The 13324-nt window shown below is 39.6% G+C and overlaps 2 protein-coding genes across 2 annotated transcripts in view; both read left to right on the top strand.

Annotated features, from left to right (window-relative positions):
- The window catches only part of LOC130554132 (collectin-12-like), a 38044-nt gene extending 30788 nt beyond the window's left edge, over positions 1-7256 (top strand). Inside the window, 9 exon segments of the mRNA XM_057333575.1 lie at positions 90-180; positions 273-471; positions 765-859; positions 3042-3130; positions 4183-4270; positions 4363-4417; positions 4546-4699; positions 5344-5477; positions 5600-7256. Of these exon segments, the coding sequence (XP_057189558.1) occupies positions 90-180; positions 273-471; positions 765-859; positions 3042-3130; positions 4183-4270; positions 4363-4417; positions 4546-4699; positions 5344-5477; positions 5600-5807 (1113 nt within the window). The 3' untranslated portion in view covers positions 5808-7256.
- A 904-nt stretch (positions 7257-8160) lies between these two features.
- tmem236 (transmembrane protein 236) lies at positions 8161-11749 on the top strand. Its single transcript, XM_057334774.1, has 4 exons — positions 8161-8696; positions 8873-8945; positions 10805-10928; positions 11021-11749. Exons 1-4 carry the CDS (start codon positions 8449-8451, stop codon positions 11629-11631), a joined length of 1056 nt encoding a protein of 351 aa, XP_057190757.1. The 5' UTR covers positions 8161-8448; the 3' UTR covers positions 11632-11749.
- Positions 11750-13324: the final 1575 nt, after the last annotated feature.

The following is a 13324-nucleotide window of genomic DNA, read 5'->3' as shown; positions in this document are numbered from 1 at the left end:
ACTATGAAAACATCTCCAAGATATTTCAATACATCTAAATGTATCATACAGGCAATAAGATGTTTGACTAGGTTTGTTTGTTTGTTTAGGCAGCAGAACAAGCAAAAGCCAGTCCTGCATTAGTAGTTAAAGATCCTGCAACATCAACAAACAAGAAAGAGGAGGAGGACCTTGCTAAAGGTGTGCATGCATCTGTAATGCTGAGGATAGCAATAAATTGCCTTGTAGAAAGTTGTGTAATCTCACTGCTTTTGTGTCCGTTTCTCACTCAGCGATCGAGCTGTCTCTGAAGGACCAGCGGCAGCAGCAGCCTCAGGTCTCTCTGTCTGGCCTCTACCCGAGCACCAGCGGCCTCCTCACCTCTCACAAGAACGACGGCAGAAAGGTCAGAGCCATCTATGACTTCGAGGCGGCCGAGGACAACGAGCTCACCTTTAAATCCGGCGAGATCATCACCATCCTGGATGACAGGTGAGTCTCTGGATTTAGTCATTTTTTAGAAGCTCTTTTCAGACTGTGTTTGAAATCTAAAATGCACATTGACAATGTTGTTTTACAATCTTGTTAGCCACATTATGACTGTTAATTCAGCTCTTTTGGTTGCTAGGTTACAAGTACATGATTGTGAAATAGAAGCAGTGCTTCAGAGTAAAGCCGATCATTTAATGAACACTGATTGAGTGAATGATTCTGAACACAGCTGAAGTGTTTGGTTTTCTTGTTAATGAGTGAGAAGTGGCTGACGTGTCTGCTCTCTATCACAGTGACCCTAACTGGTGGAAGGGCGAGACGTATCAGGGTGTTGGGCTTTTTCCCTCAAACTTTGTGACAGCAGATTTGACAGCAGAGCCTGAGATGAGTGAGTAGAGCCGTCACTTCCTGTCTTTTCTGTCTATCAGTCTAAAGCTCTGCTTTTCCTGTTTCACATTCTTTTCCAGTAGTTTGTCTTTGTTATGCAAATCACTGTTCTAATGCAACCACAAATACTCCCCTTCAGTGTTTCCCACAGGATTTTGAGAGACTGTGGCGCTGATTCGTCACACACTAATTAGCATATTTGTGACATCATCACGTGCGTAATCTGTTTCGCTTCTACTGTCTGATCTATCACATTATATTGTATTTTAACACAACTGAATGCTATTTTCACATATTATCTGTTCTGTTGTCAGACATAAAACGAGTATAAAATTGTGACTAAACCCAATAACATCTCGTGTTAATTCCAACCAGCTGTTACTTTAACTGCTGCTAAAATCCTGATTTATAAACGCGACATCGTCTGACAAAATCACCATACATTTACATTGAAGAGCGGATATGTGATTTTGGCTATATACAGACGTGCTCAAAGTTGATGGTACCCTTACAGCTCATTGAAATAATGCTTCATTCCTCCTGAAAAGTGATGAAATTAACAGCTATTGTATCATGTATACTTTCATGCCTTTGGTATGTCATAGAATAAAGCAAAGAAGCTGTGGAAAGAGATGAATTATTGATTATTCTACAAAGATATTCTAAAATGGCCTGCACACATTTGTTGGTACCCCTTAGAAAAGATAATACATAATTGGATTATAGTGATATTTCAGACTAATGACATGTATCCAATCTTGTAATCAGTCATTCTAGCTAAATGGAGAAAAGTAGTCACTGTGCTGTTTGGTATCATCACTGAACATGGACCAGAGAAAGCAAAGGATGGAGTTGTGTGAGGAGCTCAGAAAGAAAATAATAGACAAGCATGGTAAAGGCTACAAGACCATCTCCAAGCAGCTCGATGTTCCTGTGACAACAGTTGCAAATATTATTAAGAAGTTTAAGGTCCATGGAATTGTAGCCAACCTCCCTGGGCGCGGCCGCAAGAGGAAAATCCACCCCAGATTGAACAGAAGGATAGTGCGAATGGTAAAAAAAGAACCAAGGATAACTGCCAAAAAGATACAAGCTGAACTCCAAGGTGAAGGTACGTCAGTTTCTGATCGCAGCATCCGCCGTTTTTTGAGCAAAAGTGGGCTCCATGGAAGAAGACCCAGGAGGACTCCACATTTGAAAGAAAAACATAAAAAAAGCAGGACTGGTTTTATTATTTACAATATTATATTGAATAAAAAAATCTAAAGCAAAGTCTGATTTCTATTAAATATGGAATAAACAATGGTGGATGCCAATTACTTTTGTCATTCTTCGTTTTGTGTGGAGGGGTACCAACAAATTTGAGCACGTCTGTACTTGTTTGTCTCATGCAGCGCAAATCCTTTACTGCTGTTGCTTCTTCTCATCAATGTGTTGTAGTGTTATGAGCGCTTTTCTTGAGTTTAAATGCGAGTGATAGTTTTATTGTAGAATACACTGTTGCTTTTACACAGAGTTACAACTACAGAACACCGCTCCGTAGGGAGGTCGAGAGCTCGCACACAGACTCGCACCAAGCACATACAGAAAGGGTTGTGCGGGAAACTCCGCTAACCTTTTCGTTGAGTTTACGCGGAAAGGCAAGTACACGCGGGAACGCATATTGAAAACACCGCCACCTTTTAATTCGTTCACTGTCATGTGAGGGAGAGGTGCTGAACGTAACGAGAGAGCGCTCGCAACTCTGCAATGAATTAAGCTGTTTTAAATTGTAAAATAAAAATAGGAATCATGAAAAATCTATTCTTGGCGGCCAGTGTTGATAGTGTGACTGGCTGCAACGAATAAATCAAATCAATATGGGAAACAGACAACACAATGATATGTTGTTATGAGAAGTAGCCTATAAAATTAGTTTGGTTCGTTTTGAAACTATGGCAAAACAAATTGGACTATGGTGGGCCCCCATAGTCTATAGTCTGTTGTTGGGCTCCTCCTACACATACCTTTTCACTTAAATCACTGTAAATAATAATATCACGTAAAGTATCATCGTAATAATAATAATAAAACCTATTGCATTATATAAAATACTAAAAAAACTTGTGTGCCTTCAAGCAGGTTCAACCTCAAATTTCTTTCTCTACACCAGGCACTCACCTCTAGTGTTCTTCTGTCCCCAGTGAAAACCGAGAAAAAGACTGTGCAGTTCAGTGAAGACATCCAGGTAGAGACTATTGAACCAGAGCCAGAGCCTGTCTACATCGATGAGGTGAGGTTGGCTCTGTATTCATCCGTTTCAGACACTTACATACGAATGTCTTTGTGAAATTTCACAGTGGTGTGTGTGAGCCACTATTAGGACTGTGATGGTGGCCGTGACAACCGCGGTGGTAAAGTGCCATGACGGTGGTGAACTGTACCGGCGGTAGTGCACGTCACTGTGACAAATGCAAGCGTAATAAAAATGACAGTTGCGATAGGATTGCTATTTGTAGCCTTTCAGTTGTGGATGGTTTTATTTAAAAGATTTTACATTAACACAGAAATTATAGGCATACGTTTCCGTTGGTGCGTTCGAGCGGGAACAGGGTTATTCTGCGGGTTCTGCAATGGATCTTGTTGTCATCAAAATCAAAACCGGCTATTACCCGCTTTCTTGGTGTCGGAGTGCGCGCAGGTTTGCGCTCTGAGCACATCTTCTGAACGCGCATTTAGTGCAGCTGTACACATCTTAATCTGGACAATGTCAACATGTTAGTTTCCCATCAATGAGTAGGAAAAAGTAACTTTTTTATGGCAATCTGAATAGGAAAGCCCGGATAGGAATTGTTAAGGATTGTAAGGGTTAATACGCGACTGATTGAAGTTGTCACTGCAACAAGAGCTTTTTAATTTCATATTTAACTTTCTTATATTTAATTTATTCGTTTTTTACTGATGTTTATTTAATGTTACTGCTCTGTGTGCCGTTTCACTGATGGATTTTCGCATTTATTTCAGATTTCATATTTCAAAAAGGATTTAAATAAGGTCTATATTTCTCTTCCACTTGTCATGTGGTTGCCACACGCAAATTTAATCATATAAATATTATTTATATAAATAATATATGCTTCCCAACCCCCGCACCATTTGTCCATTACCACCGCGGTGGTAAAAAACTGCCACCGTCACAGTCCTAGCCACTATTTGATTGACTGCAGTGATTCAATATCACAGATGCTCTGAGCGGGGAACTGTGGTACAATTAGTAGTAGCAGCTCACGTCGAAGTATCGTGCAGTCTGGTCGGTAATTTTGCGTCCAACGTCTTGTTCCGCAGGAGAAAATTGACCAGCTTCTTCAGATGATTCAGAGTGCAGACGCAACCGATGATCAGTCAGACACCTGTGAACTGCTGCAGTTGGAGGGTGTGTCCAGAGACACTCTGTTTAGTAAATGTTCTACAGTTGGTTTTGTGGAAAGATGATAGATTCATAGTTTGTTTCTCTTCCCTAATTAGGTGCCTGCAATCAGATGGGTCCTCTCATTGATCAGAAGCTGGAGGACATAGACAGGTATTTACAATTTCCAGCTCTAATTCAAATGGTCTTTCAAAGCCAATAAAGAAAGTCTAACCCTAATCTAACAAACGCACACGTGTTTTTCACAGATCACATAATAATCCTGTTCCGCTTGTTTTCAGAAAACACTCCGAGATGTCCGAGCTCAATGTACAGGTCATGGAAGCGCTGTCCCTATATGCTAAGCTAATGAATGAAGACCCAGTGTATGCTATGTATGCTAAACTACAGAGCCAGCAATACTACATGCAGCAGACTCCCAATGCTTCCCAACAGGTGAGAACCTGCAAACCTGTGACCGCAAGTAATAATCTATTTTTTATTATTGCAGGCAAGAAATAAGACTATTTTAAGATAATGATGGAATTAATTTTCATTTTATTTAAAAATATATATTTCGGATCACCGTGCTGTAAATGCAGTCTTTCTTTTTTTAGGTTTGTTTAAAGTCACCATGAAATCAAAATGTGAAAATTTGTTTTACACAGTGTTGCAGTGATTATTATAAATGATTTATCCCTGCACACCATTTTTTTTAATTATTAATTTGCACTTGCAATCTTTATTCAGAAACATTAAGCTCCCTTCCCCCTCTCAACAACAACTCTTCCCCACATGACGCAAGCAACAAAAAAGGGGTAGGATTATACTGACTGTCCAATGGCCAGGCATTTTTAGGCCTTCCCTCCACAACAGACTGTAAACTGGCATTCAAACCTGCCTCCATTTTGTTACCAATTTACAACAAACCAATGAAAACTGGGAGGGCAAAATAAAGCCCTGCCCTACATTTTTTCTAATTTCAGGAGCCGTTGCACTCGGATATACGTCACGATATGGAAAAGAAGTCAATCGCAATTTCCGTTTCATGGTGACTTTAATATATCAGATAAATGGATAATGCATGTGTGTATTTTCAGGTGTACCCTGGCCAGTCCACAGGAGGGCAGTATGCAATGGGTAGTACAGGAGTACCTGGATACAATGTTCCAATGGAGCAGCTCTCTGCAATGAACCAAATAGGAACACCAATGCCTGGGCAGCCAGCTCCTAGGTACCCGCACAGATTTATTTGTTAATGGTTTGCTTCAATTTCACTTTCTTTGCTTAATAATTGCATAGTTTCACTTTATTTAATGTAAAATAACTACATTTATGTTATTTTTGTTACATCAGTGATGTCCATATGTACATGGGCCAACCCGCAGTGTACAGCCCCACTCCTGGCAGCATGCCCCCAGCTGACCTCCAGTCTTACCAGAACCCAGCCAGCGCTCCAGCGGGCATGAACCAGACCCCCAGCTACACCATGCCCTCCACCCAGAGCCTTCCACCTACCACAGACATCCAACAGACCCACTACCACGAAAAAGCTCTCTTATAGGACCCACGGAGACTGGAGATCTCTGGTTTCATACAGACACACGCATACTTTCATAAAAAACATTCACTTTCAAAAGACACAGATATCTCAAGACACACAGACACAGATATCTCCTAGATTGTCTTGTCTTTTTCTGTAGGACACTGCAAACACACCCAGAAACACTTAATCATGAAAGGACGTGCAAAATGTTGACTACTAACTGGTCGTGTTCTCAGAAAGCAGTTTGATGAGCTTCTGGATGTTTCTTTACATTTTTGTTTTCTTAGAAAAACGGTGATGAGGACCGCCAAGCTCACGTGCTGATATCATTACAGTAATTAATGACTGGAAGTTTCTTACAGGAAAAACACAAGACCGCATGTTTGTGTTGTATATACTTTACCAGTGTAGGTCCCAATAGTTCAGTGTTTGTCACAGCAGATCCTGTAGGAGAGGTCTCATCATCGTTTGAATATGTGAATGTGTGTGTGTCTGTGAGAGAGCTTAGACCCATAGAAGTCATGCCACCTCTCCTCCAGAACCATGTAGCGAAACACTTGCCAGTGGCCCATAACCCCAGTTTCTTTAAGCTCACTACTCAGTGTTAAAAAGAAGAAATGTTTTTAGTGTTTTATTTATATTTTGATTGTTGTTTTGCTGTTTTAATGGACAGAACATTAATACAAGAAGGATGTAATATTCTGCCTGTGTGCAGATGTGTATATATGAGACTGATATCTGTCTTTAGGATGTAACGTTCAAAGCAGCTGCTTGTTCTGTAGAACATGGGAAGGTGGGTCGCAATATTGCCCCACGTCATGCACTTTTAATTTACCCTTTTCCGTTTACCTAAAAGTTCTTCAGCTCTCATGTTTTTTTACTTAAAAAAAAAAAACTAGAATCACATTAATAATTTCTCTTTATTTACATGACTGTTTAGGGTGTTTGCAATGCTCATGCTACTTCTCTTGGATTTTATCAACATTACATTTCTCAGAATCTCTTAGAATGTCCACTAGACATGAGTGAATATGTGTATGGTTATGGTTGGCCCTAACCCTAACGCTCTAGCGTGTTGAACGACTGACCTGACCTCATGTTTTGAAGTCCTGGCAAGGGATGAACCAACACTAAAGAAAAAAAATGACTGGCTCATATGCCAACACTTTTCGGACTAGTAAACCCGCATCTCTGTCTCTATGTAGCTACCGTGTTATCAGAGTAGTTGTCGACGTTTCATAGAGAAAATTCCGGGAAATTGGATCCCCGGGACCATGAGCCAGTTGTAATGTAACACCTTATTTGCACACGGAGATGATAATCCTTACGTAAACCTTATCCATAGGGAAAATGACTGTTTTTGGTGTATCAATTCTGTTAAGTGTACGCTGTTGTTTGTATGTACTATTTTAATCATCTTATTACTTATTAGTATTCACAATAAAACTAGGACAAATGTACAGCGCACGTCTCATGATTGTGTCTACTTTTTGTGGAAATAAACTTTAGTTTAGGGGCATTGATGGCTTATTAGTTTTAGGTCCCTTGTGTAATTTTGAGTATCTATTAACAGTCAGAAATGCAATATAATACACATAACAATGTCTTCAAAGGCGTATTAAGACCTTACATAATGAAGCGTCATGTTTTATTACCTTAGAATGAGCTAATTCTATCTACACACACCGCGGGTCCCCTTACATGGCATTTACCATGTTGTTTATACAGTAGCCCTAAACGGACAAACTGCTCCACAGAGCGCGTTTCATAAATACGTCATCTCCTTCGGCAAAAACGTGACATCTTCGTTCTGTGTCATCCACCATAGTGCTTTGAAATAGAGGGGTGGAGTGAGCCGTTGGTTGCAATTCACAACCTCTCCACAAGATGCCGCTAAATTTCATACACTGGACCTTTAAGGCTCTTTGCTGGTTGTGCAAAGGTTACAGCTTTGAGTGTAGCTTGGGGTTGACTGCTGAATTCTACTAAAGCCACTAAGCCAGAAGTTTCCTTGCAGGTAGTGTAGTATAGGTGCAGCACAATGGAAAAAAAACGGCAGTTCAAAAATAAAGTAGGTTATAATTTTTAAGTTACCAAAGTCAATACTGTAAGAGCCAGTCAGCACTAATATACTCTTGAAGGAATAGTTCAGCATATTCTTTCATCATTTATTCAAAATCTGAATGACTTCTGCAGAAAACAAAAAAAGATATTTGGAAGAATATTGGTACCCTAACAACATTGGCCCCATTGACATCCATTGTATGGACGCAAAATCACGAAGACATTTCTCAAAATATCTTCTTTTGTGTTCCACAGAAAAAAAGAGTCATGTACAGGTTTTGAACGACATGAGGGTAACATTGGGTGAGCTGCACCATACACAAGTCATTAGAGTTACACATTTCAAAAAACTAATACGGAATGATGCATTTTGTTGGAGCCATAATTTCAGTTTGCTACTGGAATGCCTTTTTCCTCCCATAACTCCATAAAAAAGTCGTGACTGCTCCATTACTGTGACAATAAAAGAACACAAGTAGGAATGCAGTGTAAGCAGTGCCAGCGTACAGAGTCCAGAGCGTTCAGTCATTCAGCCGTGAGGGACATGCACTTGATGTGTTCTTAAGGAGATTCACTGAAGACTCGCACCGTCAAGATGCCTTCTGGAAAGACCGTCAAACTCATTCTATATGAGGTTCTTCAGTTCGCATGTCTCTGTGTTCCTCTGTTTGTAGTGATGGAGCGTTTTGCGTCTCTCATTCGATTTGTTAAGTCCAGTGACACGGCGTATTGGCTGGTGGTGGCGGCCTCTGTGGCTTATGTGGCATCTGTAACCCTGTTTGTCTGGGTGCCTTTGAAGTACTCCACCCTCAAGACACAACGATTTTCAGAAGTGACTAACTGGTGAGTATGACATCTTTCTAGGTGCCACTAATAAGTTATATCAGGGGACCAGACCTTCTGCTTTGTGGAAGTAACTCTTCAATGATCCTGTTTCATGTTGTAACCCTTGAAGCGCGTTTACCAGTTTCTAATGCAAATATCGTTTGCATTTATCAATTTCTTTATTTGTCCTACAGGAGACCTGTTCCACTTGCATATGTGGTGCTTAGCACTTTACCTTGCTTTGCTATCATCATATCCAGCTCAAAGGTAATACATTGCAGTCACATTTCTAAACCACAGTATGAATGACATTGGTTGATTAAATCCATATTAATCACACACTTGTCTTTTCTCTTATGAAGGACCTTTATGGTCCACACTGGACTCAATGATGTTGGAGTACGAGATGTTTTATGGCACTCTCTGGCCATAATAAAAACTGAGGGCTCATGTACAAAACAGAAAGTTTTCATAGACAGATCTTGTCTGGGGTACTCAGTAACTCGCTGTAGAACAGAAGATTTACTATTAACCAAAGAGATGGTGTATTATAGACTGTGGAATGTCAGTGGTTATGTATTCAGCCATTTTGCGTCTCTTGTTGAAACAGCGATGGCTGAAAGATGAAGTTGTACATCATCTGCTAAAGTCTGATAGTTGGGGAACAATTGTTGATAACAGTAAATGCATTTAAAACCTGAGGGTCAGAGGGTTTAGCATGTTTAAAAGTAATGATGTGGACTTATCTGGGCCTGTTTGGAAACACTATAACCCACCCAAAAAGGAAAATTCTGTCATCATTTTAAGTTAAGTTGTTCCAAACCTGTATCAATTTTTTTGTTGGGTTGTGTATAACACAAAAGAAGATAATTTAAAGAATGTGGGTAAGAAAACAGTTCTGGGGCACCATTAACTACCATAGTAGATTTTCCCTGCAGTAGTCAATAGAGACCCAGAACTGGTTACAAGCATTCTTCCAAATCTCTTTATTGTGTTCAGCAGAACAATTAAATTTATACAGTATTGGAACAACGTGAGGGTAAGTAAAAGACGATAGAATTTACGATTTTTGCTAAACTATCCCTTTAAGCCTAGTCCCCGACTAAAATGCATGTATAAGCTGTCTTAACTGAAACCACTTGCACTGACATACCTTAAAGGGGTAGTGACTTTAATGCGTGTTTTATTCTATTTTGTTGTCTGAGGTGTAATTATGAAATGTATTCTTGACTTTATTCCAGCCTGTTTTTAATCCTCTCAGGAAAAACTCAGATTTGTGTGTTTCCCCTTTAAGAGCCTTCGGCGTAACCGCCCACTTGTTTGATTGACAGCTGTTGCTGAAAGAAGTGCTGCTGCATAATCACAGTTTCTCTCATACATACAGCTTCTCAAACGGTCTTTTTAAGCACATTATGCGTTTATTCATGTCGCAGACATTTTAATAATCACACATGTACAATGATTTAAAGTGACAGTTCACCCAAAAATAAAAACTCTTGTCATCATTTACTCACCCTCTTGTCATTTCAAACCTGTATAACTTTCTTTCTTCCGCAGAATGCAAAAGAAGATATTTTGAAGAATGCTGTTAACTGGCCCCCATTCACTTGCATTGGTTTTGCGTCCGTACAATAGAAGTGAATGTGGGCCAGTGCTGTTCGGTTACAAACTTCAAAATATCTTCTATTGTGTTCTGCGAAAGAAAGAAAGTCATAAAGGTTTGAAATGACAAGAGAGTGAGTAAATGATGACAGAATTTTCATTTTTGGTCGAACTATCACAAGTTATTATCTCTAAAGAAAACATATAAATGAACCGCTAGCGATAGCAGGCAGCGTTTTCCTCTATTGTGTGCACAGAAACAGCGTGTCGTGTTTACTTTTTTAAACGGGTTTGCCCTAAATAGTGCATTTACTGCAAAAAACAATGATTAGCACAAATTATCGACTGGTGTATATATTGCCAGGCCTATGAGTTTGTTTCTGTTGACACACTCAAAAGTAGTGACTTAACTGCGTTTGTTTTCAGTCTTTGACCTGTGTTTTCTCTTGAGGATTTAAAAGAGGTTTTTGCTCCAGACTCTCTAGTTCTCTCAGCAAGCTTCTGGCTTATTTATGGTTGTGCAGGTTCAGGTTGATGCAGGCGCTTATTATGACCGCTTCACTGAGCTCCCTGTCTCACTGGTCCTATTCTCCCTCATCTGTGTGGACATACTGGAGCGAATACGCCCTCTTCCTCTGACGGGACAGGGTAAGCGATAGCAGGCCATAAATGAGATAAAGAAAATGTATTTTCTATCTACTGTTCTATCTAAAGTTGTGTACTATGTTTATTTTCAAAAGCCAATACATTAGAGTCGGACTTTGAGATGCCAGGCCCGGTGCTCACTCATTTGCAGCAGGTGACATCTGTGTCCGCACAGCTGCAGGCTAATGGAGGGGACAGTGACACATCTCTGAGGTCACCGGTGCAGAACGGGTCCCTCTCAGGTCGTTGGGGGGATGCAGATGTGCGCAGCCTTTCTCGCACCAGCAGCGCAGCCTATCTTTATTCCTCTCACTCTCGCTCAGGTCCTCTTCGCTTCATCTGGATCCGTGACCCCCGTCATGACCTTTTTGTGGCCAGCTTTGTGTTCTGGTTTGACACGGTGGAACTGGTGAGGATGGCCGGGACTTATTCAGTCTATTACTCGGCATGGGTATTTCCAGTCTACATACTGGCGTATCTGTCCATACTGCGAGTGGTAATAACACCCAACAGTCCTTTGTTGGCATCGATAAGCGTCCTCTCCCAGGATTTGCCCTTCCTGGTGGTGCGCATATGCCTGGTGGGGATCTTTGGTTATGTTACTCCGGTGCAGTATATACTGAAGAACATTCTTGTTACTGGATCATTTGTCTACTTCGTCTTTATGACCAAACTAAAGCTGCTGAACAGAGGAAGCATGTTCTGAGCACATTTAGGAGATCAGTTTGTGTAAGAAATGCAGCAGTAGATGCACAGGCTACAATGTTAAAGGAGTAGTTCACCTTCAAAATGAAAATTCGGTCATCATTTACTCACCCTCTTGTCATTTCAAACCTATATGACTTTCTTTCTTCCGCAGAACACATAAGAAGATATTTTGAAGAATGTTGTTAACAGCCCCCCATTCACTTGCATTGGTTACGATAGAAGTGAATGGGGGGCTGTGCTGTTGTGTTATCAACAATTTTCAAAATATCTTCTTTCGTGTTCTGCAGAAGAAAGAAAGTCATTAAGGTTTGAAATGACAAGAGGGCATGTAAATTATGACAGAATTTCATTTTGAATGCGATACTCTAATACATGTCTTGTATTTCTTAACTGTAAATAGGTTAAACTATCACAATGAAAGTGTATATTTTGTAATATTTTATATAGATAACTATGCAACAGAACCAGACACCTGAATGTTATTTTTCCAGGCAAAACAGTAGTATTTATTGAAAAATGTACTGGTAAATGGCGTACTGTCAGAAAAAACGTGCAAAATTATTTTAGGTCCAGTAGCCGTCAATGGGGTGGTAAGGAACCCCTAAGTTTGCCCTTTTTTTTCAAAGTGGAGTCTATTACATTTTTATATTTTCTATGCAATAAAATCCTGTACATATGTGTCATTTACATTGATCTAACAATGTATTTGTAATTTGTTAAATGTAACTTTAGTTACAAACACCAAATGTGTGTTGCGTGCATGTGTGCGTGTGTGTCCTCTCATGCCATGACATGTCCTGATGACTTTTGTAAAATGCATGACCATTAATACTTTGATTCTCTGATCCGTGTCAATACAAAGAGAAGTATGTGACTATCCATTATGTTGAAAAATCCCCTATCATCTAACAAATGAAATCTCATAACACTGCATTCTATAAGTCAATGCATCATTTTTTCAGTTGTCTACAAGCCCACAATGTAAAATGCGATGTGAGACGGCTATTGTCACACTCATTTGCAATCTTAGCACCTGTAACAATGCGCAGTTTGACAAAGCTCATATGATGTAGTCCTACTGTACATTCTCTCGAATGCATTTCGAAAATAGAGTTTTTGTAATGCAGACCCTTAATATAATACCTTAAAACATATTTTTACCTTAAAAGTATGTTCTTTCTTGTTAAGTACAATATAGATTTTGACCATATGGTAAATATGGTCATTTCTTCAATAGCTAATATACAGTATATTGTATATATATACTGTATGTTTTTGCAGAAACATGTTTTGGTGTGGTAATAGTAAACTAGTTAACAAGTTTTACTATAGCATGCTTTTTAAGTTGTTTATTTTATAATGTATAACCAGGATGTTGCTCTTGAGCTTTTTTGAGTGTGTATTCATGCATGTCTGTGTGTGTGAAACCCCAATCCATTTTATGCTGCATTCAAGACAACTCGGATTTGGGATATTTCCTACCAAAAGCCCGGAAGTAACGTCTGGATCTAGTAACATTAAAATGTTAACATTACTAATTATTTAGTAACATTAAAACATTACAAGTATTTAACATAAAAAGAGCGCAGTTCCAGAAATTACTTCTGGTTTGAGGTGGGAAGTGTCCTAAATATAACGTGTCTTGAATGCAGCATTACTACAGCACATTATTTATTCAAGAAAGAGACTTT

This window comes from Triplophysa rosa, linkage group LG5 (genome assembly GCF_024868665.1).
Source record: "Triplophysa rosa linkage group LG5, Trosa_1v2, whole genome shotgun sequence".
NCBI lineage: Eukaryota > Metazoa > Chordata > Actinopteri > Cypriniformes > Nemacheilidae > Triplophysa > Triplophysa rosa.
The sequence above is the reverse complement of the archived record's forward strand: the minus strand, read 5'-3'. Positions and strand labels throughout refer to the sequence as shown.

Coding starts and splice junctions, on each gene's coding strand:
- tmem236 (XM_057334774.1), top strand. CDS start 8,449: ATGCCTTCTGGAAAGACCGTCAAACTCATTCTATATGAGGTTCTTCAG. Junction 8,697..8,872: donor TTTTCAGAAGTGACTAACTG/GTGAGTATGACA, acceptor TTTGTCCTACAG/GAGACCTGTTCCACTTGCAT. Junction 8,946..10,804: donor TCATCATATCCAGCTCAAAG/GTAATACATTGC, acceptor ATGGTTGTGCAG/GTTCAGGTTGATGCAGGCGC.